Here is a 25111-nt window from a genome sequence, read left to right on the forward strand (position 1 = left end):
ACATGGCTTTGATCTAAGGCCACCACAAAGTTTCTTACTATTTCTTGGCTGAACTGAAGACAGCTGGATCCCCAGAGAGGTTGATCTGACTCTCCCACTGACTGGCAGGCTCAGAAGCCAAAGGATGGCAGCCTAATGATACACATCTTGATTGGTCTGCCTACTACATGGGAGCTAAAGCCAAGGAGAAGCACTGGTTCCTCTTTCAAGTCCAAACAGATTCAACATAATCTAAAATTAAATAATCTACAGATCATACCTCATAATCTATTCCCAATAAAATTTTAGAATTTTCATAAATTTACTAAAGCAAGATTTAGTCTTTTCAGTTCTTAATTTTATTTATTTTTAATTAATTAATTTATTTTTGGCTGCACTGGGTCTTCATTGCTGCACACGGGCTTTTCTCTAGTTGTGGCAAGCGGGGGCTACTCTTTGTTGCAGTGCACAGGCTTCTTACTGCGGTGGCTTCTCTTGTTGCGGAGCACAGGCTCCAGGCGCGCGGGCTTCAGTAGTTGTGGCTTGCAGGCTCCAGAGCGCAGGCTCAGTAGTCATGGTACACGGGCTTAGTTGCTCCACGGCATCTGGAATCTTCCTGGACCAGGGCTTGAACCCGTGTCCCCTGTGTTGGCAGGCGGATTCTTAACCACTGTGCCACCAGGGAAGTCCCAGTTCTTAATTTTAAATATGTTTAAATATGAACATTTTATTCTTCTCTCTTAAAATATAATACCCTAAAGCTAGCCTTGGAGTAATGATGTAAACTGGTCCTTATGTCTGGGGTGTAAACAGGAAAGACACTAACCACATGAAGACCTGGGGTTTAAACGGGCAATGCCTTACCTTTAGCACAGCCAGAAGAGCTCCAAGTTCATCAGTCTGTGTCAGTTTCATCTTCCCACCATTTAGAAGAGACTGTATACCTTTTAATGCATTTTGTAACAACTAGAGGGAAAAAGGAGACCAAGTTAAAAGGTAAATGAAATTTGGTTGTCCAGGGACCAACTTTCTAGCACCACGTAGGATGGAGAAAGAAGTCTTTAGATGATGAAAAAAACTTTAGACAGGGGAGGGGAAAAAAAAGAGCAGAGATGAGGATCCAGAGAAGAAAGCTGATGAGCTACTACTAATTATTTTCTAGAAGAATGGAGTGCTTCTCTTGAATGAGTGGTCTTTTCATACATGTTTATAAACCCGCACGTACTAATCGTGAGCAAGAAAAAAAAAAGAAGAGATGTTTAGTGAGAAGAGTACGATAGGAATAAAAATGTGGCAGCAGAGACTGGAAACAGGAAATCCCTATCATGCAGTAACCAAAGCAGCTCTTTTCACAGCAGCTCTTAAAAGCAAAGAAATGTATGTGGGGACAGGTTTCTAGAGGGCAATTCTGATCAAGATTAATTTTTTGGCCAGTAATGTCATTTCTAGGATTCTGTCCTTAAAAAATACTCCCTACATGGAAAGGATGTGAACTGCAGCCTTGTTTGAAATAGTGCAATCACTGAAAAAAACTTTAATTTTCCATCAATTATGATATTTAAGAAGCTAACCCTCTGCTACATATGAAACTTAACAATAATAGCAAGCACTTTTCCAAGCATATTTAAGTGCTTTTATGAACAGTTCATATACACCTCATAAGACCTCTACAAGGTGGTTATAACATTTCTCCCATTTCAGAGATGAGGAACATGTAGGCTCAAGAAGTTAAGTAAATTGCCAAGGTCTCCCAGCTACAGCAGTTAGAAAGCATGAAGTACATCAACAGGTATTGATTGAAAAGATGTCCAAGATATATTAAGTTTAAAAAGGAGAGAGAGCTGCAAAACAGCATATTAAATATGATCCCACTTAAAAATTATAAATATGCTCATTTATATACAAAAAAAATCTGGGGGCATGTAGAACAAATTGTTCCCAGTGGCTCTGTCTAAGCTGGGGACTATAAGAAACTTTCGCCATCTTTGATTTGTAATTTTTGAAATGTGTCACTTTGAATTTAAATCATGTTAATAAACTGTCATATTTGCATCAGGTTTTTAAAAAAAGAAATAAAATACTGCAGATATTGTTGAAATCCACTCCTTTCCATTCCATCTAAAAGACAGTCACTAGTCAGAAATTTTTTATTTCCACTTTTATAGTCAGGAGGGTAAAAATAGTTTAAGAACCTAGAATTGCAAAACAAACAAAAAAACAAGGCAAAACACAACAAACAAAAATAATTTCTTGTAATTTAAACCTGAAAGATATGGGTTCAGCCTTTTTAGGTTATAAACATCCCCTTATGCCTATATCTCTAGACAAAACTAATACAGCAACAAAATTAAACTCTTTAATAGCAGCTTTTGTTCTACTGCTGCTTGTAAACACATCTGTAACAGTCACAGGATTAGTAGTAGTCTCACCTACCATGCAAAACGTGATATCATCCATATCAGATGATTTTGGAGACTGTAAAGTGGTCAAGAAAGCTTGGAAGCAGATATTTTGGTAGGGCTCCTCCAAGTACGGCTGTCCTGGCACACTAAAACACACACAGAAAAAGCAACTCCAACTCAGTCGCCTTTGAAATGGGGCTTGCAAAGAATAAGAATTAAAAGTAACAGCAATACTGACTAATGGAGTTAGAATATACCCTTGAATGAACCTGTATCATAGAAGATTGTGCACTCCGGTTAATTAACTACTGCTGTGGACCAGCACAAGGCTGGAACGAATAGGAAGAAGAACGGTTTCCACAGGGAAAAGTTACAGAAGTCTATAGTGAAACAAGTACACAGAAAGCAAAATCTTTTTCATTATGCTTTTCAGTTCTGAGAGAGAAATAATGCAGACAGGTAGTCAAGCTAGAATCACACAGCTGAAGCTGCCTTCCTAGCCACTGGACAACACTGCAATGTAGAGATAAGATATTACGCATCAGTTCAAGCTTGTGCCACTCATTTTCTATTGCATGAATTTAGAATTGGGCAGTTGGGATTGGTTCTGTTTTCTTAAAGGAAATTGGCCTTGACAGATATATCTCACCAAAGCTTAAATTAATATGAATATATCCTTCTCGAAGACTTAATATGGTTAGAATTTATACCAACAGAAAACAAAACCTCAACATATTGCACATATATCACTTTTACCATATTTTAGAAATAAAGTCCTAGTCTAAGGTCCTAGTCCTTCACTTCTTCATAAGCTTTCTTCATAAGCAACATTAAAATTAAAAATAAACAACATAAGATGATGTCACTAGCAAAGAGCATGGGAAATGCAAAGTAGGTTATTTTTCTAAGTTGGCTCTGGCTTCAGACAGACTGAACCACCTACAAAGGGCCCATGAGAGGCCCTATCTTATTACACCTGGGAAATCTGACTGACTCCACATACCTGAGACATAAGTTTGCCATACAATGCACTGCAGCTCTCCTAACTTCAGGGTCCGACTGAGCCAAGTCACTCAGCTTCATCAAGAGTCCGCTCTTGCCAAGCAAGTCTGGGAGGTACTGAAACAACACCACAGCCAATGTTGGCCGAAGAAAAGCTTCTAGGAAAACATTACTTTTTAAATAGATTTCTTTCTTCTTTTTTTTAACTAAAGGGAATTTAGGTACCAAAACACTAGCTGCTAGGTAAATCCTTCAGACAGGCATGCAAAAATATGCCCAAAAAGCATCAGTAAGGATCAGCACTCCCAGCCTAGGCTGTTGCTGAAGCTCTTTCGTCTTGGCTGCATAGCTGAAGGGTAATGATAATCATAATAATGATTAATATTTACCAAGTGCCAAGCACTTTACAAGTGAGACTTCACCCTCAGAGGAACTATTTTACACGTGAGAAAATGAGGCTCAGAGTGACTGAGGAAGGTTACTCAACGTTACACATCTAATTAATGGCAGGACAGAAACCTGAACACAGGCTTGCTGGTTTAGAGCCTGTGCTCCCAACCTTTCAAAGGAAAGACAGAATGCAGTTTAAACTACCTTTTGACACTTGGAGCCATTGCAGTAAACCAGGGCTGCCAAGGCTTGGAGAATCTGCATGTGTGTCCAGGAACTGCACTGCTGAATAGCAGAAATAGTATATGCCAACAGGAAATCCAGGTTCTGTTCATCAACAATCACCTATCAAGAGGGGAAAAAATTATGATCTAACTTCTAGAAAGATATTTAATCCTTTTCAGACATGAATGCTCACTTGAATCAAGCTGTTTAAGAAACAGAGAGCGCACATGTATCCATCTTTTTCGTGTCAAAAAGATCAGCTTTAAAGACCTTGAAAGTCTTATCGAGAGGACCCCCTCCCTGCCCCAAGGCCTTGCTCACTTCTTCCCCTTTACTCCCTCCACTCAAAGTATAACCTGGCAAAGTCCTTGTAACTTTTCCTTGAACTAACCAGACACCGGCAGCTGTAAATACACAGATATGTAAGACTCAATCCGCTGAAAACTTTTAATTCAACTATGTTGCCTAGTAAATGCTCAACAAATACTCTGTGACTAAAATATGTCTGCTGAATAGCTACTATGTCTCTGCCATGATGTGGGGAATATAACAGAAAGAGCTGGCATATTCCTGTCCTTAAGGAGTTTATAATTTTATTGCGATAAAGTAGGCTAATCCAAGTACCAATTCATGGACAACTGAAATAAACTGCCACCAAACGTTAGAAACCTGGTTAAGGGCTGTGGGTGCCATGGGTGATTAGGAACTTTTCCAACTGCCAGTGTTAAAAAGATGTTACCGCTGAGAACAGCAAACATTCAGAAGCCACCACATCAGTTTGAAAAATTCTAAACTTGAAAAGAGCCTTATTTCATTTAGCAAGTCACATGCAGCATACACTGTTACCTGGTTACCCACTGTTACCCTGGTTACCTCCAGCATATTGAGCCGTTCTTTTCTTGCTGGCAGGATACTGATCTTATTTGGGTGTCTACCTTCCCCACACGAGACCTGAAGGTAAACCCCAATTCTGCTAAGACAGTGGTTTTCCACCAGTGGCAATTTTGTCCCCCAGGGAACACTCGGTAATGTCTGTAGACATTTTTGATTGTTCAAATTGGAGAGATGCTACTGGCATCTAGTGGGTAGAGGCCAGGATGCTGTTAAACATCTTCCAATGCACAGGAAAACCCCCTCATAGCACAGATTTATCCAATCCAAAATATCAACAGTGCCAAGGATAAGACACCCTGACATAAGGGCTGAGCTGCATATTGTAACCATCTAGGGAGCACAGGTCCTCCAGGTGATTCTAATGGGCAGTCAAGGTTGAAATCCCTTGTTTAAGCCATTCATGGTAATACCATTCCCCTGATCAGACTGCTGTAGAGGGGTTCTCGTATGACCTAAGTCTCTCCAGCCTGATATCAGGGAAGAGACTGCTGGAGAGTCTGTGAGGCAAGTCTCCTCATTCTTAAATAAAAGAGACAAAAAATAAATAGTTCTTTTGCTTCTGCTGGGTGTTATTTATTTTCCATGGGATGCCTGGATTTTAAGTGTGAGAGTTGCTAGCTGAGGATAACCCATCCACTGAGGACGGCAGAATGGAAAGATGCCAGAAAGCCTCTTAATTATTAAGTGCCCCTAAAGCTGCATCCCCTGGGGCCTGTGATGTAAGATAATTTTAAAAAAATTATTTAGCTATTCTGGCTTGGCTCTTCTGTTTCTTGCAGCCAGAAGCATCTTAGATTACATAATGCTAATTGATAAGTTTTGTGCTAACTACATTCACATACTCATGTGGTAGCTTATAGTAACAGCCTCAAATTTTGAACTGTTCCTAAAAAAAGACACCAGATTTATTTAGCAAGTTGGAAAACATTCTGAAGAGAGGGGAGCTTCAGTACAGACCTTGACATAAATAACAGGCATCTTATTATCTAGGTCACCTTGCCCCTGAGCTACTTCTTATGTTCTATGAAGACCAAAAGTAGATGACAAAAATGGTAGCTTTGGGAGAGGGGAAAAAATACTGGTAGGAAAGGGGTAGAGGATATTTCAATTTATTCATAGATATGTCTTAGTCAAATATATCTTTCCTGAAAAATTCTAAGACCTGGGGGCTTGAATGATATTGGTTTCCCGAACCAAATTGATAGGAATACCTCTGATGGACAAATCTGTAGAATCTTTTTTTTGGTCAGAGTTGTATTTGTTTTAATATAATTCTTAGTAAGGCATTTGCTTCTCACATTTGCACAGCTTCTGAAAAGACCAGCCTATCATACCTATCACAGATGTAGTATCTCAAAGGTACTTACTTATTCTCAAAATTCATGATCTGAATTCTAAAGTTACCTATATGATTACCTGTAGTGTGTTAAGTAAATGGTGGATAAGCTGAGACAATTTGCTGACAAGATGATTCTGATTAAGAGGCACCAGTTGGCAAGCTTGGACAAGAAGAGTACTGACGTCCTACCAAAAAAAAAAAAAAAAAAACAGACAATGAAAAGGTGCTATACCTGTTAGCCAAGAGAAGACCCGCCCCCAACACAGCCAAATGAGAAAATAAAAGTGAACGTTCACACTCAAAATGGGGAAAGATGAAATATGAGGCAGAGAGTAGGATGACAGCATAAAAATAGCATGTGCTAAAAAAGGAAAAGAATCAATATGATTTTTCTCAGGCTAAAGACTCCAGAATCTCTACATATGCAGAGACAGTACAATTAAATAACCAAAGAAAGGATTCCAGCATATAAACGCACACACTGAAATTAAAAATACCAAAGGGTAAGCAAACCAAATTTGCAATGTCACTGGGAAAATCAGAAATGACACTTGTACAAATTTCATGTAAAATTAGGAATTCTTTTTACCTATTTGCAAATCACACTATTCATTCACCTATTGATGTTTATTGAATTAAAAGGCTCTGAGCACCTTCTCTGTGTCACGTAGTGTGCCAGGTCTTTGGGCTCCAAACATGAACAGACATATTCCTGAATCTCAAAGAGCTCACAATCTAGTGAAAGAGACAGAAATACTATTCACAAATAATTAAAGTGAATTAGGTCCTGAAAGAATTCAGTACAAATTCTGCAGGAATACAGTAATTAGGGAGGTCTTGTGGAGGTGATTTTTAAGCAGAATCTGGAATGACCTGAAGGATGAGTAAAACTCTGCCAGACAGACAAGGCACCGAAAGACACAGCAAGCAAAGGGAATGGAGTGGGCAGGCTTGGAACAGGAATAGGTGTGGAACACCAGTATGTGCTTGAGGAACAGCAAGTTTTAAAATGACTGCACACAGGGCACAGAAGCAGGAGTGATGGGACATAAGACTGGAAAGTCACAAATTATATAAATAAAGCAAAAGTCCCCGACTCCTCCCTTAATTCCACTCTGCTCCCTAGTGACGCAAACTACTATTTTGTTGTAAACTCTCCCATACATTGTTTTGAACTCTTTGCATCTATAAATGTACATTTATGTTCAAGCCCTCCCCACCCTATATTGGTCTCATACTGTAACTTGCTTTGCCCAGTTACCAATATGTATTGGAGATCCTCCCAAATCAGAGTTTTACTTTTCTAATGAGATTCTTTTCCACTAAAGAAAAGGTCACTCTGGCAGGAGAGCAAAGAATGGTTTGGAGAAGAGCTGGAAATAATAAGTTAGAGGAGACCAGTGGAACAATCCAGGAGAATCATCTTGCCTGAGGGCCTAAGGCTTTGGCAATGGGAATGGGGGGGGGGCGGTGAACTGAGAAACATTTCTGACATAGATTCTTAAGAATCCAGATTGGATAGGATCTGGGAGGAAGGAAAGGTGAAGAACCAGTGTCTGCACCTTTGCTCTGTGTGACTGGGCAGACTCCATGTTTGTGTGTGTTGGGGGATGGGACGGAGTGAGGATGTGGTGGGTGTATGGAGACAATGAACTAATTTTTAAGAACTGTCAAGTTTGAGATGCCTGTGAGCACCAGACAACAGTGGTAAGACTGGGTCAAGAGCTCAGGGAATTCAGTAGCATCCAAGGCCTGATGTGTGTGAATACTATTGCTCAGAGCCGAAGTACTTCAGAGAGTGCGGAGCTAGCATGGAGGAACAGAAAATGGCTGGGACTTTGAGACACTTTAGTTCCAATTCTAGCTCTGCCTTTTGCCAGCAATATGACACTGGACCTTTTTTGTGAGCCTCAGTATGTTTATCAGTAAAATAGACCTAATAATACCCACGTTCTAAGATCCCTAGAACCGTGTACGGTACAGTACAGTACGTGGTAGTAAGGAATTTTATACACAAAGTGCTCTGAATGCGGGGAGCGGAGGGACGGGAAGGTGGCACCAGAAATGACACCTGCAATGTTATCAGAGCAGAAGTCATCAAGCTGGGTTTTGAAAGAAGCTAGTTTGCCAGGCACGGCACAGTTCTTCCAGAAAGGGAGGGCGGAAAATGTGCCACGGACGGAGGGAGCAAACGAGCCTGCAACTAAGCACTGCGAAGTGGGGGTGCGAAAAGGCTAGAGAGGCGGGCGGGAGCCACCAGCTAAGGTCCCTGAAGGGTGGGGCCGGGGCCAGCGGGCCTACCTCCGGGGCCACGCCGCTGCCCTCGCTGTAGTTCTCGGAGATGAGCTGGTCGAAGAGCAGGTGGAGCTCGGTGCGGCTGGAGCTGCTGTCATCCGGTCGCAGGGCGCAGAGCCTGGCTGACAAGCAGCGGAACCCACGGCCCTGCTCGAGGGGTGGCTCCCCCTGCGCCTCTTTCGCCGGCCCGCTCGTCAAAGAACCCGCTACTTGCGCCGCCGCCATCTTTCCTACGTAGGACCACAGGGAAATACTTCCGGGGTATTCCCCGCTTCCGCGCGTCAATTCCGGAAATGCCTGTTTCAAACCAGAACCCGAGGTGGGAGGGGTTCTGAGAATACAGAACGGATCATCGGACTAGTACCCTGTGAATGTATATGAGAAATTATGTGGGAGACTTTTTCGCCTCCCACCTCTCCTTGAGCCCTGACGAAAAGTGGGGACTCTGTTTGTCCTCCCAGAGAGTTTGTTACTGGGCAGGGCTGACATTCCTGTTTAGTACTAAGCGTTTCAGATTCAGTCTGGGGTTGCAGGAAGGTCGCTGTGGAGGGGAGTGGCAGAAACTGCTAGTTCGACATCCTTCTCTTCTTACATCATATTGGAGCCCCTAATTTTTTCCCTAGACACAAAACCACCCTAAATAAAAACTGTGTTCCCCAGTATACTTTGCAGCTGGCCGTGAATCCTGAAGATCTTAAAGCACCTAACCACACAGAAGTAATTTGGGAGTTCAAACTGAACCATGTAAAATATATCCTGCCTAAGGGTGACATGGTTGAGATTGGACACCCCAAGATCTCCTGAAACCTTAAAAGCAAGAAGCCGGAAAGGAAAATAGCCATTTAAAAAGCTGTGAACAGTTTTCAGTCACACCAGAAGTGAAGGCTTGAAATTTACATTGGGGCAGACTGGGAAAACCATCTCTAGGACGTTTGAGTTATGCAAATATAAAGCAAATTCTCACCCATAACTCTTAGGGAAACCCTTGAAGTAACCCAAATGTACATATTTTATCCTGTGAATAAAATACTTATGTTTAGCAATGAAAATTGGTGATACGCTTTAGAAGAGCTAGTTCTCTGAAAACTTTGGGATTTTGGGGGAGAAATACTTATTTTATTTTGCATTTAAATTTCATTATGTTTGTATATTATTTCTTCTTGGATGGGTGTATACATATGTATGTGTATTTGTGATACTCAAACATTTGCTCAGAGAAGATCAGTAGCTGAGAACTAGTCACTGATTTTTTTTTTTTTTCCCTGTGGCCACACTGTGCAGCATGTGGACTCTTAGTTCCCCGACCAGGGATCAAACTGTGCCCCCTGCATTGGAAGGGCAGAGTCTTAACCACCGGACAGCCAAGGAAGTCTCTAGTCACTGATGTTTTAGTTTGAATTCTCCTAAAGCAGAGCCTCAGGTGAGGTTGATATGTGAGTGATTTACTCAGGAATGAACAGGAAAGAAAGGGGAATCAACAAAACTATGTGCTATCCAGTTGCCCATTGCAAGGGGTGAATGATTGCTCAGTCCTCGGGACTTTTTGAGAAGCCTTACGGAATGCTCTCAGAACACCTGTCCTGAGGAGTGGAAGGGGGGAGCATATATCTGCCAGCCTTTGACCTCTGTTGTCAGGTGTTGCTCCACCAAGCATTAATTCTCCAGTGCTTCTGAGTTGAGCATGTATCAGTGTGTGGTGGTTCCTTCAGGAGTCTCTTGTTGCATGGACAAAGAAGTCCTGAGGCAAAAGTGAGAGGTGTGGGCTACTAGGGTAGGAGTCTGACATGTTAGCTTGTGCTGACATGTAGTAGATGCAGGAGATAAACTGGTTCCTATAGCAATGATTAGGATAAGACTATAAGGCCAAGAGTATTTGAAGCAGTGCATAAGAGTTGTCCAACACACTGGGCTAGAAGGACTTGAGACCTGGTCATCACCACAGTGAAGGTGGCATGAAAGAAACTGTGGAAAGGACCTAGGTTTGGTGTGGCTAATCTTAGGTTGAAATGTGGATGACCCACACTTAGTGTTATTCAAGACTGAAATGACTCAGAGATTGTGAACTATACCAGTCTGTTGAGTTCTGATGGAGTATACCCTTGTGGATGGCAGTGTGGTTTCTCCAAGGAAATGAACATGTCTACTCTCTGGTGATCACCAGCTGAAGGAAACATATATCAAGCTCTCATAGAGGCCTTTGAAGGCCCCCGGCATTGGCTTGTATTTGGACATTAACCTCCAAACTGTGAAAAATCACCGTTTGGCAAATGCCCTCCCAAGAAAATCTCCTCACACATCCTTACCTTTCCTCACTCTCAGTATTTTTATAACCTTACAGTGACTGAGGGGCTTCAAAGGGTGCTAAGTAAGTTCACAGATATTTCCTTTTATAAATTCTGCATAAGGGGATCTGGAGCCTCACTCTGGAATTTCATTTCTTTCATGTTTTGGAACCCTGTTAAGACTTCGCTTTTATTGCCTCATTAGGGTCTAGATCATCCTAACTAAGGTAGGCTTTACTTTACATCCCCCCCCATTTCTAATTCACATCCTTATTTCCTTCAGAACATTGACCATAATGTGTAGTTATCTTCTTTATTTGTTTACTTGTTTGTTACCTGTTTCTTTTTATAGAATGTGAGCTTTGTGAAGGCACAGATAACATCTGTCTGGTTCACTACTGTATCCCCAGTGCTAGCACAGCAGCTAGGATATGACAGGCAACCCACAATACCTGTTGACAGAATAAATGAAGTTACTATTATTATCAGAGCCCCCTATTTGCCATCTGTTGGTTGGTATGAAAATCAAATGTTCTGTAAACTGTAAAGTTCTATTAACCTTAGGATCCAAATGAGGTAGATATTATTATTTCTCCCTTTTTATAGCCAAAGAAAGTTTAAATGGTTGAAAGAGAAAAAATTTAAACAGTTTAAATGGTTTGTCAGCGGCAATGAAGGCAGTAAATTAGTCAACATCAGTCTACAACCTGGGCCAGTTGAATCTTAGGTCTGTGACTGTGAAACACATAGACAAGAAATTTCAAGTCTATTTTAACCTCCCACATTTCATAACGGAGAAAACAGGAGAGAGGGGCTGGCTTTCAGTATCCGGATGAACTGTGAGAGGCCAGGAAGGAGGATTAGCCTTGTGTTCTGTTCTAGAGTCTTAGAAAATTAGGACTAAGAGTCATTAGCCTATCAATTTGATAATAATAATAATTTAGTCAACATTTACTTAATGTTTCCCACGTGTCAGGCACTATTCCAAGCACTTTACACGAACTAACTGTTTCTACCTTTGCAGCTCTATGAAGTATTGGGTTGGCCAAAAAGTTCGTTTTTGGCCAACCTAATAGATCCTGTTATATAGATCAGGAAACTGAAACACAGAAAGGTTAGGACACTTGCTGAAGGCCACACAGTTGTGTGGTGGACCTGGGTTTGAAATTCAAAGTTGGATCTCCTAACCACTATGCTATTGATATAACTTATAGGCCTTAGAATGTGACATGGAAGTATAGTTAAGGCCCTGACACTTACCTGCTATGTGACTTTGAACAAATTACTTAATTTCTTCGAACTTCAGTGTCCTCATAGGTAAAATGGTAGTGAGAAGAAGCATTGTCACAAGGTCGTTGTAAGGATAAATTAGATGATACTTGTGGGGCGTATAACACAGTCCTTGTTGCATAGCAAGTGTCCAACAAATGTCATCTCTCCCCCACCGCCACCTCCTCCTCCTATCACCCCTCACCAAATAAATTAAGTAGTATGTGTACTTTTAATGATGATGATTTTTTGGGGGGGGGTGGTTCGAAGGCCTCTCACTGTTGTGGCCTCTCCCATTGCGGAGCACAGGCTCCGGACGTGCAGGCTCAGCGGCCATGGCTCACGGGCCCAGCCGCTCCGCGGCATGTGGAATCTTCCTGGACCAGGGCACGAACCCGTGTCCCCTGCATCGGCAGGCGGACTCTCAACCACTGCGCCACCAGGGAAGCCCAATGATGACGATTTATTAAAAGAAACAATTATTTTCCCTTCCCCACCACATCCCTTGTCATCTCCATCCACGGGCCCCCATTTTCATCTGTCTTCCTGGGCAAGGAGTTTCAAATAGTCACATCTTTGAAGACAGGAACTCCAGGAAGGGATGAACAACTATTAGAGAAGGATGGCCCTTAGGATGTCTTCATCTGCGAAATGGACAAAAAAATTAGGCATGAGACCTGCTGTTTGGGGGACCTGGATCCACAGAATACAATTGAGAGGCAAGAGTTCCCAGTTCTGGGAATCAGTAAGAACCTGCCAGGAACCAGCAAGGCCGTAAGCACCCCAAGGATTGTGGGTGGATAGGAAAAATAATACATTCTGAACACAAGCAAGTTATTTTTAAAGTATGTGTTGATTCTGTTGTGTTCAGTACAACTTAATTTATAATCAAAACTGAATCCTTGTAGCTTTCTATTATGCAATTTTTTCAATCAATGGCTATTGACAATAAAGGAAATACCATGTGAGGCCCCTGAAATATTTTTATAGTAAAAGGGTTCTTATAGTATAATATGGCAATGTGCACCTAAGGCTTAAAATTAGCATACTCCTTGGTCATCAATTATACACCTTATTCCAAGGAAGTTAATAAGGGCATATATACCAATTCAGTATTCACTACAGCCATATTAATGATGTAAAAAATAAGAAATATATTAAATGTGTATTAATGGGGTTGGTAAGTATATGAACATACATGTGTATGAACATATGTGCATGAACATACATGCACATATGAAGCACACGTGAAGGGTATTAAAGATGATGGGATAGAAACATCAGTGTTGATATTAAAAGTTGTTCACTAACTATTTCTTTTTTTTTTCTTTCTGGGCCGCACTGTGCAGCTTGTGAGATCTTAGCTCCCCAAACAGGGATCGAACCCGCGAACCCGGGCCCTTGTTAGTGACAGCTCAGAGTCCTAACGACTGGACCGCCAGGAAATTCCCTCACTAGCTATTTCTAAGTGAAATAATCAAGAAATCAAAATAGGTACAAGATGATCTCTTTTTTTTTTTTTTTTTTTTGCCGATACACTGTTGTGGCCTCTCCCGTTGCGGAGCACAGGCTCCGGACATGCAGGCTCAGCGGCCATGGCTCACGGGCCCAGCCGCTCCGCAGCTTGTGGGATCTTCCCAGACCCGGGCACGAACCCGTGTCCCCTGCAACGGCAGGCGGACTCTCAACCACTGCGCCACCAGAGAAGCCCAAATTATCTCATTTTTTTAATAAATATTATATATGTGTGTATGTGTTATAATGTGTACCAAAGTGTTAAGCAAACATCATTTTGGGGTGGAGGGTTATGGGTGATTTTTATCTTTTTTTTTTCCTCAAATAGTCTGATCTTTCTCTAGGATATACCGGATAATGAAATTATTTTAAAGATTTGGAAACCACCATCCTGTGATAGGTGCTTCTTTTTCTTGGGAAGGGTGGGTGATGAGGAAGAGGCCACAGAGAGACTGGCTTCCATCCCACTCATTTCTGGAAGGTCCTATTGGGGCCAAGCATACCGCCTGCCTGGTTTGGACATGGTTTGAGGAAGCAGGGAAGGGCCTGATGTTTTTACCTGTCCTTAGTCCGAGACACATTCGTGGCCACAACCATTCCTGACGCAGTGCTCCTCTGGACCACAGTCCCAGTCACCACTGCAGAGCTCAACGCAGGTGCCTACGTTAGAACAGACCAGCTGAACACCGCCATGCTATAGCCACAGGTGCTAGAGAGGCCAGCCCTTGATTAAGGAGCCAATTCCACTTTCTTCTTTTGGTTCAATCCATAGTATAATTTATAAATGATTACTTGCAAAATAACACTCATTAACATTTTATATGTTTCAGTGAAAAACTATGCATTCACACAATCTCAACAAAGTAAGGCCTACTTTAAAGAAGGGGATAATTGTGTCTGTGGAGGGGAAGTGCAAAGAAGTCCACTTCAATGTCCTCACTTCTCCTCTCTGCAGGGAAAGGGGCAGAGAAGGGGAGACTCACATTTACCAAATAGCAGCAAGGGTGCCCTGCAGTCACCTTGTGCAGTGAGTCTGACTGGCCCCATTTTATGAGTGGCAGCTGGGGTGCACAGAGGTGACTCTCCTACTAGTCAGTACAGAAGTGGGAACCAACCCAGACCCGCCTGGCCCCTAGGCCATGCCCCCTCTGCCATCCCACAGGGTGAAACTGACCCTGACATGAAGAGCACATCTCCAGATTTCAAGGAGTCACTCCTGACCTGAGTGGAGGCTCCCCATGTTCCCAGAGCCTCAAGGTTAGTCTTCGAGGGCCAATGAAATAGGTCCAAGAAGCTAGTTAAGACCCCCCCCCAAGGGTTTCTAACAAAATGCGTGCAGAGCTCTGGACGAACGTGTGCTGTGCTTGGGTTGGTTACTCAGCTGTGATCAGGAGATTCTCTACCTGATTCTGTCTCTGCACCTCTCTGGGCCTTTGTTTTCTCATATGTAAAAAGAAGCCCTTGGATCCAACAGAGGTGGATGAAGTTCACTCTCCAGTGTCAACTCCAATCAATAGAGGTGGCTATTCTGATGCTGGGTTGAGAAGCGCTGGGACACCTTGTCCAGGCTCAAAGAGAAAGAGTGCTATGATTGATTAGCAATGTCTGAGGATGTAAGACGGGGGCCTGGTGGGATGTCTACAATGTACCTGCAGACCTCAGAGAAGATCAACACCATCCCTCCATGCTTTTATTAGCCGTTGTTGGTTTATGGTAAGAGAATTGGGAGACTTCTTGTCTCCACTCACAGTAGTTTGGTCACTCATTAACATCTGTTGATTTCTTACTATGTACAAAGCACAGCGGTAAGTTATTCAGGAAGTACGAAGATGTAAGATCGGGTTATTGCCTTCAAGCAGCGTAGAGTCTAACAATGGAGATAGGATTTATGTTTAAAGTACTAAAAGCAAAGCAATATGTGACATGTGCCCTGAGAGAGGTTTATCCAAAGGACTAAAGGAGCTCAGAAAAGAGAGGACATTACTTCTAATTAATCAGGAAATCTGAGTCTTGAAGTATGGAAATCTTTTAAGGGCAGAATTGAGATGGATGGTAGAGAAGAGAAAAGAATTACTAGCCAAAGTTCACAAAGGGAAAATGCAACAGGGTGGGACTAGGGAGAGGTGCATGAGGCACCCAGGGCACAAAATTTAAGGAGGCACTTGTGCAATCCTGGGGGTGAGCACCTCCCTAAATTTTGTACCCTATATGACTCATCTCCTCACTCTTAACCCGGAAGAGTAGCAAATGGAAGGCTGGATAAGTATTAGGGAACATTTGGAAGTTAAGGCAGAAAGGTAAGCAGGGGACAGAGTTACAGAGGGCAGATCTTGCGGATCTGAGAAGTTGAGATTTCATTTGGTAGGTCAAGAGAGGGATGTGATGGCTGTTTACTTATGAAGATTATCTGGTGTGAGAGCATGGAATAGACCAGGATTCCACAAGCAAGCAAACTTAAGAGGGAAGAGAGGGGCAGGGAGAGCTGTCAGGAAACGATTGCACTGGCCCAAGCATGGAGTAATCAGGACTGGAAATACAGTGTGGCAATGGGGGTTGGAAAGGAAGGAACATGTGTAAGAAACAATTTCAAAGAATGAATGGTATTTGGGAACCGATTTAATGTAGTGCAAGGAGAACAAAGAAGAGACAAGTTAGAGTTGAATCCAATGACATTTAGGGAGAAGAAGATAGTGACGATAATGTAAGAGAGAAGAAAGTTGGAGGATTGATGGAGTGACAAACAATGTCAGATGCTGCAGAGGTTAAAGACTCTGGCTACTGAAGAGAGTCAAGTGATTTGTCAAGAAGATCTGGGAGAGCGATGGGGACAGCAATGGAGACTACAGTCAGTCTTCAAGGGATTAAGGAATGAGTTATGGGGAAGAAAGGGGAGAATGAAGGTTACCCCTTTGAGAATGTTGGTGGTAAAAGGAAAAAAAGATTGGGATGATTCATGGTTCACATATTTAAGAAAATGTTTTCTCTAGGCGATCCAATTTATTTGCAGCAAGAGACAAAGAAACTGGTGGAGAGAGAGACGCCAGGGAGATGGAGGGTGGCTGATGAGGGTGCAGAAGGCTCCCCTTTTGGAGAGTCTAGATGGAGGGGTGACCCGGGGAAAGGAGGGGAGAAAGTAAAAGCAGAAGCAGAGAGATTCTACAGTCAAGGTGGGTCCCTGCAATGGCTCCTTGACAGGAATATCTTCCCGTCTCTCCTTTCTTCCCCTCCTGCCCCTGCACCCACTGGTCCCCGATGGCTTACTTTCTGGCTCCCTCATACAAAAAAGGACGGGGCCACCTTCTGCATGGACTTACCCAGAAGTTTCAAGGGTCTCATGGCAGCCTGAAGCTCCTGTACCTCTGAGCTGAGGGCAACTAGGGTCACAAGGAGGAGGAAGCCTCCCAAATTCATGCTGCTGTCGGAGGTCTTTGGTAAAGATGCAGCAGGGCTGAGAACAGCTGAAATTTATCCTCTTCTGCCCCCTGAGCTGGGATGAAATGCCAAGGGTGGGGCTAGAGTCTGTGGGAGCCTAAGCCCCGCCCAGAAGCTGACATGTCCGGAGAACACACATCATGTATACTTTGGGTTATGCCACATTGTTACCTAAGCAAGTCTCTGAGCCAAGGGAACACCCTCCTCTGACTGACAAATATGACTCCTAAACCAGGAAAGCAGTGAGTGACTGAGAAAGAAGGTGAATTGGGATACTTTCATTCACTCATTCCTTTTTCAACACAAGTATCAGATGTCTTCTCTGGGCCAGGCACATGCTGGGCATGAGGAATATGTCCTTACAGTGCTTACAATGTAGGAACTGGGCGCTAGCTGGTGGAGGTACAGCCTGCTCTTTCACTTCACCCCTCCTTGTTCTGGGCCCTGACACCTCTGGTCTAGAGGGCAGGGAGAGGCAGTAGGAGAGGCAGCAAGGGTGCTCTTAGGTCACCTGCTGGTGGTAAGGAGGCGACTCTAGTCTCCTTCTGGCTTCGTCTGATTCTTTCTACTCCTGGGCACCAGGCAGACGTGGTGGCCTTTGCCTGTATGATACGTGTAATTGTCTTGGGAGGGAGTTCCACCTCTTCTTGTCCACCTTCATTTCTGAAGACCCAATTTCCTGATATACGTGTTAAACTCTTCCAGAATGTCTCCCATCATGAAGCACTGGGGTGGGGGTGGGGTGCGACTGCAGTAACCAACCAGCTAGGCAGTGAATTTCATTTCCCCCCTTCTTGTACACACTCCTACACTAGGGGAGTGATTCTCTGAAACAAGTGCTCCCCTTGGTTTTCTGGAGGGATAGGCCCTCTTCCCTCCCCAGTAGCAGCAGGGATGGGGGAGAGGCATGTATGAATTCTGGCCATCAAAACTGTGTTTCATACAATGTCTATCTTAATGTGAGATGAGGACGACTGGGCTGGTTGGTAATGGCAGGACCAGTTTGTAACCTCTTAATAAGGCCCTGGGGAGCTGGTTGACTTCTCTTTACAAAGCGCAGTACTTGACGTTTCCCCAGGGTCCCTGGTTCCTAATTCTGGGGCTACAGGAAGAGAGCTGCCCTGTTATGCTCCATTTGTCACAGTTCCTGAAATGCACCAGTTAGAGGTCCTTTGGGCAAACAACTGACCTCACAAAGTGCTAATACCCCTAGGTGGGTTAAGGAGTACATTTATGGGTTATTCATTATGTAATTTTGCAAACTACCTTAACTCGATCCTGCCTATCCCAACGCTGAGATTGGTTGCTGTCTAATTTCCGTAACAGGGTAAGAGCCAGAAAGAAACTTTTAGAGATGCTGAACGCTGACAAGAATATCAATCCATATGTAATTCCAAATATTTTAAAATGCTACAAAAAAGTTTAAATTGCACAAAACTCAAAGGTATGTCAAAATTAAATTCATTTCCTTTTAGATGTCCTCTTTTCTGATTTTATTTTGGGTACTCTTTTGCTGGTTCCCTAAGCTGGTTCCCTTAGTTTGTCTTTTTGGTTACTCGAAGCTGAGTGGGGCCTTCAGAGCCTTGGTAATGAGGCCCTCGTCTTCCCTGGATTTACCTTGGCATGCAGTTATTTGGTGCTGCCAGCTAAGTAGACATTTAAGTCTTATAGTTTTATAAAGCCTAAAGAAAATTTTGTCTTGTGACAAAAAAAATCTCACCAAGACCAGTAATCTGAATTGAAGCCCACCCCAGATGTGAGTGAAGGGCATAACAACTCCCAAATGCCATTTAGTGAGCACTGGCTTCATTCCAGGCTAGGTTCTTTACCGACCTCCTCACACTTAATCCTAACAAGGCTGTGAGGTGGTCTGTTGGTTAGGAGTCTGATTGCTAAAAGAGGGAATTTAGTATGAAAATGCAAGGGTGTCATTTCTGCTTCACTTTCTTTTTTAAAAAAATTATTATTTATTTAAATTAATTAATTTATTTTTGGCTGCGTTGGGTCTTCGTTGCTGTGCGTGGGTTTCCTCTGGTTGCGGCGAGCGGGGGCTACTCTTTGCTGCGGTGCGCGGGCTTCTCATTGTGGTGGCTTCTCTTGTTGCAGAGCACGGGCTCTAGGCATGCGGGCTTCAGTAGTTGTGGCTCGCGGGCTCTAGAGCGCAGGCTCAATAGTTGTGGCACACGGGCTTAGTTGTCTGCAGCATGTGGGATGTTCCCGGACCAGGGCTCGAACCCGTGTCCCCTGCATTGGCAGGTGGATTCTTAATCACTGAGCCACCAGGGAAGTCCTCTGCTTCACTTTCACATCTACTTCATCTTTCTTTCTCTGCTGACCATCTTCCTCTGTTTTTCAAACCATATGGTAGGGGGAATGTTACCTCCCCTGAGCCCTCAAGTTCAAGATGAGTCCAGAAAGTACTAGATTTTCCCAATCACAAATTTAAAATGCCAGAGGAGAGAATCTTCTTGGCCTGGTTTGAGTCAGATGTCACCCGCACCCCCCAAACTGACAATACAAACAAAGCTGTTGAGGGCTCTGTGTGTGTGTTTGTGTAAGGGTGTATGTGTGTGAGCGTGTGTGTGTGTTGCGGTGGTATTCAGGAAGCAATTGTAATTAGGAAGACACACAACATTGTTTCCAATACAGACAGGATTATTGCCATTTTACAGATGAGAAAACTAAGTCACAGAGAGATTTAGTAACGTACCCCAGATGACAGTTAAAAGGCAGAGCCAAGCTCAAACTCCAAAAGTAGTGTTCTTCTCTAGAACACGTTACTATCAGGTTAGGTCCAAATTCTTAGAAAATAATTTTGATTCCTCTCGGTGGCACAGATGAATGAGTTTTTTTAAAAAAATTAATTAATTTATTTTATTTGTTTTTGGCTGCATTAGGTCTTTGTTGCTGTGCTCGGGCTTTCTCTACTTGCGGAGAGCGAGGGCTACTCTTCGCTGCGGCGTGTGGCCTTCTCATTGCAGTGGCTTCTCTTGTTGCAGAGCACGGGCTCTAGGCATGCAGGCTTCAGTAGTTGTGCCATGTGGGCTCAGTGGTTGTGGCACGCAGGCTCTGCAGTTGTGATATTTAAAGGATGCTTCTCCTTTAAATGAAAGGAACTCTGTATTATTGGGCATTCATTATGTGCCCAGCAAGACACCGTGGTGAGTACGGGTGTATGCAGGAGCATAGGAGGCTGGTGAGAAGTGTGGGGAGTGTAGCTGGAGGCTGAGCGTGTGAGCAGATGCAGAGGTGGCACTTGAGATGTCTGCTTGCGTTTTTTCTTCGTATACGATGTCTCATGCCCCCGACTTTCTCACTCCCTTCCCCTTCTTGTCTTTGTACCGGGTCCTGACTTCCTCCTCCTGACAGTAACAGGTAGTTGCTGACAGGACTCTCCAATCGCCTTGCGAGTTTTTTTTTTTTTTTTTTTTTTTGGCTGCTTTGGGTCTTTGTTGCTGCGCGCGGGCTTTCTCTAGTTGCGGAGAGCAGGGGCTACTCTTCGTTGTAGCCTTTTCATCGCGGTGCCCTCTCTTGTTGCAGAGCACAGGCTCTAGGCGCGTGGGCTTCAGTAGTTGTGGCACGCGGGCTCAGCAGTTGTGGTGCACGGGCTTAGTTGCTCCACGGCATGTGGGATCTTCCCAGACCAGGGCTCGAACCCGTGTCCCCTGCATTGGCAGGCGAATTCTTAACCACTGCGCCACAAAGGAAGCCCACCTTGCGAGTTCTGAGGGCAGCCCCGGCAGCTCTGTGTTGAGCATGTGGAGGAGGATGCGCCCCTCTCCCCACACGCCCCACCCCCGCACGCACATCACGCTGCTGAGTGGCGTCTCCTTTGATGACAATGCAGATGGGCAGAGATGCGCTCTTCCCCTGTGCGGCCACCCTCTGCCTGGCCTTCCAGAGACTTCCACTGCAGCTGGGGCACCAGGCCTCTGTCTCCACCCACCACCCCTCCTCTCCCTGACTCCTGGGTTCCTGTCATTAGGAGAGGGTCTTCTTGAAGTTGTCTCCCACTCATGGGCCAGATAAAATGATTAGAAAACAAGCCAGAGCTGCAGCCCCTTGTCTATCCTGACTCTCAGGAGCCCACACCTGTTCCTTGGACCTGGCCGGTTCAGCAAGGTCCATTTTCTGCAACTGTGAGCCCCTGAGGGGTGAGGATTGGCTGACCTGCGCAGCCTGACCGTGCGGGCCAGCCCTCCCCAGGTGTGCCTGGGTTGAGATCAATATAAACACCACTCCAGGCAGCAAGAGCCCCTGCAGCTGTGCCTGACGCCATATTCTCTGCCCCGTCAGCCGTGTCGGGGCTGGGCTGATGGGTGGGAGTGAGGGGCTATGCCTTTGTGGGTGGCCCGGTGTGAGTGGGGCTCTGCTGGACTTTCTGCAGGAGTTGCCAGGCTGCCACCTGCTAAAGAAGAGGATGTGTCACCCATAACTGCCGCTGGAATTTCTCCCCGGGCACAGGTGAGGAAAGAAAAAAGCAGTGGGGACCTGGACAAGAGGGGTATCTCAGGCAGGGAAATGGAAAGATTCCAGAAGAGCGCCCGGGGCCAGGACAATCCTGGCTGGCCTGCAGGCACCAAGTCGGCAGGCGTGCTGTTGCTGGTGTGGCTCCATGGCCCTTCCTGTAGGCTTTCAAGTCCTTGTACATATTCAGGTGTTTTACCTGGGAAGGGTGGGAACAGTTCAGCAGCAGCTGGCCTGGGGCTCAGCTCACGTTTACTCACAGACGCCTCGGCACGGCCCCCTAGCTTTGCAATGAGGACTCTCCTTGCCGTGGGGTGGGGGTGGGGGGCTGCTGGCTGCATGGGAGACGATTCCCCACCTCTGACCAACTTCAGAATTGTTTACCACTGGAGCAAGTACCCTGATAGGGTTTTCCTCTGTATAACTGGTGGGTTCTTTTTTTTTTTCTTTTTTGGTTCAAGGTAGATTTTATTCCTCTTTTTCGTATTTATAGATATAAGCATGGAAATAATTCATTCATATAAATACATTTATGTGAAGGGAATAACTCTTTTCTGTTTTTTTAAATTTTATTTATTTTTAAAAATTTTAAATTTAATTTTATTTATTTTTCTATACAGCAGGCTCTTATTGGTTATCTATTTTATACATATAAATGTATACATGTCAATCCCAATCTCCCAACTCCTCCCACCACCACCCCCCCCACGGCTTTACCCTCTCGGTGTCCATACGTTTGTTCTCTACATCTGTGTCTCTATTTCTGCCCTGCAAACTGGTTCATTTGTACCATTTTTCTAGGTTCCACATATATGCATTAATATACAATATTTGTTTTCCTCTTTCTGACTTACTTCACTCTGTAGAACAGTCTCTAGATCCATCGACGTCTCTACAAATGACCCAATTTCATTGCATTTTATGGCTGAGTAATATTCCATTTTATATATGTACCACATCTTTATCCATTCGTCTGTCTCTGGGCACTTAGGTTGCTTCCATGTCCTGGCTATTGTAAATAGTGCTGCAATGAACATTGTGGTGCATGACTCTTTTCGAATTATGGTTTTCTCAGGGTATATGCCCAGTAGTGGGATTGCTGGATCATATGGTAATTCTATTTTTAGTTTTTTAAGGAACCTCCATAATGTTCTCCATAGTGACTGTATCAATTTACATTCCCACCAATAGTGGAAGAGGGTTCCTTTTATCCACACCCTCTCCAGCATTTGTTGTTTGTAGATTTCCTGATGATGCCAATTCTAACAGGTGCGAGGTGATACCTCATTGTAGTTTTGATTTGCAATTCTCTAATAATTAGTGATGTTGGCTTAGGGTAAGGATTAGGGTTAGGGATAGGGTAAGGGTTAGGGAATGGGTACGGTTTAGGGAAAGTGTTAGGGTACGACAGTGGGTTACGGTTAGGGTATGTGTTAGGGTATGGGTTAGTGTTAGTGTACGGGTTAGGATTAGGGTACGGGTTAGGGTAAGGCTTTGGGTAAGGGTTAGGGTTAGGGTAAGGGAACGGGTACGGTTTAGGGTAAAGTTTAGGGTATGACAGTGGGTTAGGGTTAGGGTACCTGTTAGGATATGGGTTAGTGTTAGTGTACGGGTTAGGATTAGGGTACGGGTTAGGGTAAGGCTTAGGGTAAGTGTTAGGGTTAGGGTTAGGGAACGGGTACGGTTTAGGGTACAGGTTAGGGTATGACAACGGTTTAGGGTTAGCGTACGTGGTAGGGTACGGGTTAGGGTTAGTGTACGGGTTAGGGTTAGGATACGGGTTAGGGTAAGGCTTCGGGTAAGGGTTACGGTTAGGGTTAGGGTTAAGGTTAGGATTAGGGAACGGGTACGGTGTAGGGTACATATTATTGTACGACAATGGTTTTGGGTTAGCGTACGTGTTAGGGTACGGGTTAGTGTTAGTGTACGGGTTAGGATTAGGGTACAGGTTAGGGTAAGGCTTCGGGTAAGGGTTACGGTTAGGGTTAGGGTTAGGGAACGGGTACGGTGTAGGGTACATGTTAGTATACGACAACGGTTTAGGGTTAGCGTACGTGTTAGGGTACGGGTTACAATCATCCTCTGTGAGCTCTGCAGCGTGTGGAACCTGGATCAAAACACAGGTAATTGCAAGCGTAATCCCTGATAGGCAGCTGACCTTTCTGGATGATATTGGCCTGAGGTTAGCATTGAGTAATGTTGTATTTTCATATAAGCTCTCTGAGCCAAAAGAAATAGCTTGTTCCACCTAATATTCAAAACTACTAAAGAACGGAGGCCACTCTGAGTGACAGAGAGAAAGGAGGTAGAAACCAAGGGACCTGGTATTTATTGGGCATTTCTATGTGCCAGGTTTTATAAACACACACATACACTAATACACATACATGTATTTTGAATAATATATATATAATTATATTGTATATTGAATAATATAATTCTACCTATAATATATACATATAATTATTTCTATACACACACACACACACACACACACACGCACGCACGCACACACACACACACACACACACACATTATCTCCACTCCTTTTAAAGATCAAAAATACTCTCAGAGTTTATCTCCATTTCATACATGGGGAGATAATAACTTCCCCAGGTTCACACATCTTCTTAATTACCCGAGTCTTTCTGACTCCAAATCCTAAGCTCTCTCGTCCATCCCACACTGTTTATGCCTTTTCGTTACACATTCCCACTCACTATATTCTAGACCCAAATATTAATATTACAGGACTCAAGGCTTGATCTAAGAATGGGCACTGGTACCCTCTCGTCTTCTCCCCCTAGCCTCCATGGAACTCTCTAGAATTCCTCACTGGGTCACACTACTTGAACTGCTAACAAGTAGAAATTCCCTTGGGTAAATAAGCCTCCTGTCATGTTCAGATGGAAGGAAAACCCCATTTCTGAGTATCATAGCTTTTTTCCCTCCTTCTACCTTGTACAGAATCCTCAGACCTCCCTTTATTACAGGTTCTCAGAAATGTGGATCCAGCCTTTTGTATAAGTTTTCATTTTTCCTTTTGTAAAACTGTTTGGAAGAACTTTTATTTTACAAGGATGGCTCTATCTGACCACTAGGATAGGCCTACTCAACCCATGAGCGTCAGACTTACTGGGTGAATGACTTTACCAAACTCATTTCTTCTTCCTAGGAACACAGTAGATTACAGCTCCCAGCTTTCCTTGCAGCTGGCCATGGCCATGTGACTGAATTCCAGGCACTGTGAGCGGAGGTGATGTGCCCCACTTCTGGGGCAAAGCCCTTAACTCCCCTCCCCACCCCAAACCCATGTCATCCATCCTCTTCTTCCTATTGTTAGCCCGAAGCACTTAGGCAAGTGATCCTGGAAGCCAAATGTTGAGGTTGATGAAACCACAATATGGAAGGAGCCCGTTTACCAAATTACCACTTGGAGGAAATCTGCCTGCAGTTCAAGAATACCCATTTTGGATTTCACACCAGGGAGGAATAAACCATAACTGAGTTAAGCCAGTAAGATTTGGGGATTTATTGGTTGCGGCAGCTAATTAATACAATGTGAACTCTAGTCACATCACTCTCTCTCTCTTTTTTTTTTCGTATTTTGGCCACATGAC

At 43.9% G+C, this 25111-nt stretch overlaps 1 protein-coding gene and 1 long non-coding RNA gene across 3 annotated transcripts in view; both read right to left on the reverse strand.

The window, feature by feature from the left end:
* HEATR6 (HEAT repeat containing 6) overlaps positions 1–8777 on the reverse strand; it is a 46599-nt gene extending 37822 nt beyond the window's left edge. The window contains exons 1-6 of one of the 2 annotated variants that reach the window (XM_067716476.1): positions 8533–8777; positions 6309–6416; positions 3978–4118; positions 3385–3500; positions 2413–2527; positions 844–945 (exon numbers count right to left, since the gene is read on the reverse strand). In XM_067716476.1, coding sequence (XP_067572577.1) covers positions 844–945; positions 2413–2527; positions 3385–3500; positions 3978–4118; positions 6309–6416; positions 8533–8751 — 801 coding nt within the window. In that variant the 5' untranslated portion in view covers positions 8752–8777. The remainder of the gene's footprint in view (positions 1–843; positions 946–2412; positions 2528–3384; positions 3501–3977; positions 4119–6308; positions 6417–8532) is intronic. The other variant, XM_067716478.1, reaches the window with a different exon arrangement.
* A 3748-nt stretch (positions 8778–12525) lies between these two features.
* Positions 12526–17079, reverse strand: LOC137211728 (uncharacterized). Its single transcript, XR_010937193.1, has 3 exons — positions 16907–17079; positions 14152–14252; positions 12526–12721 (listed from the first exon to the last, which is right to left on the reverse strand). It is a non-coding gene; the product is annotated as an uncharacterized lncRNA (long non-coding RNA).
* Between the last annotated feature and the right edge of the window lie 8032 nt (positions 17080–25111).

This window comes from Pseudorca crassidens, chromosome 19 (genome assembly GCF_039906515.1).
Source record: "Pseudorca crassidens isolate mPseCra1 chromosome 19, mPseCra1.hap1, whole genome shotgun sequence".
NCBI lineage: Eukaryota > Metazoa > Chordata > Mammalia > Artiodactyla > Delphinidae > Pseudorca > Pseudorca crassidens.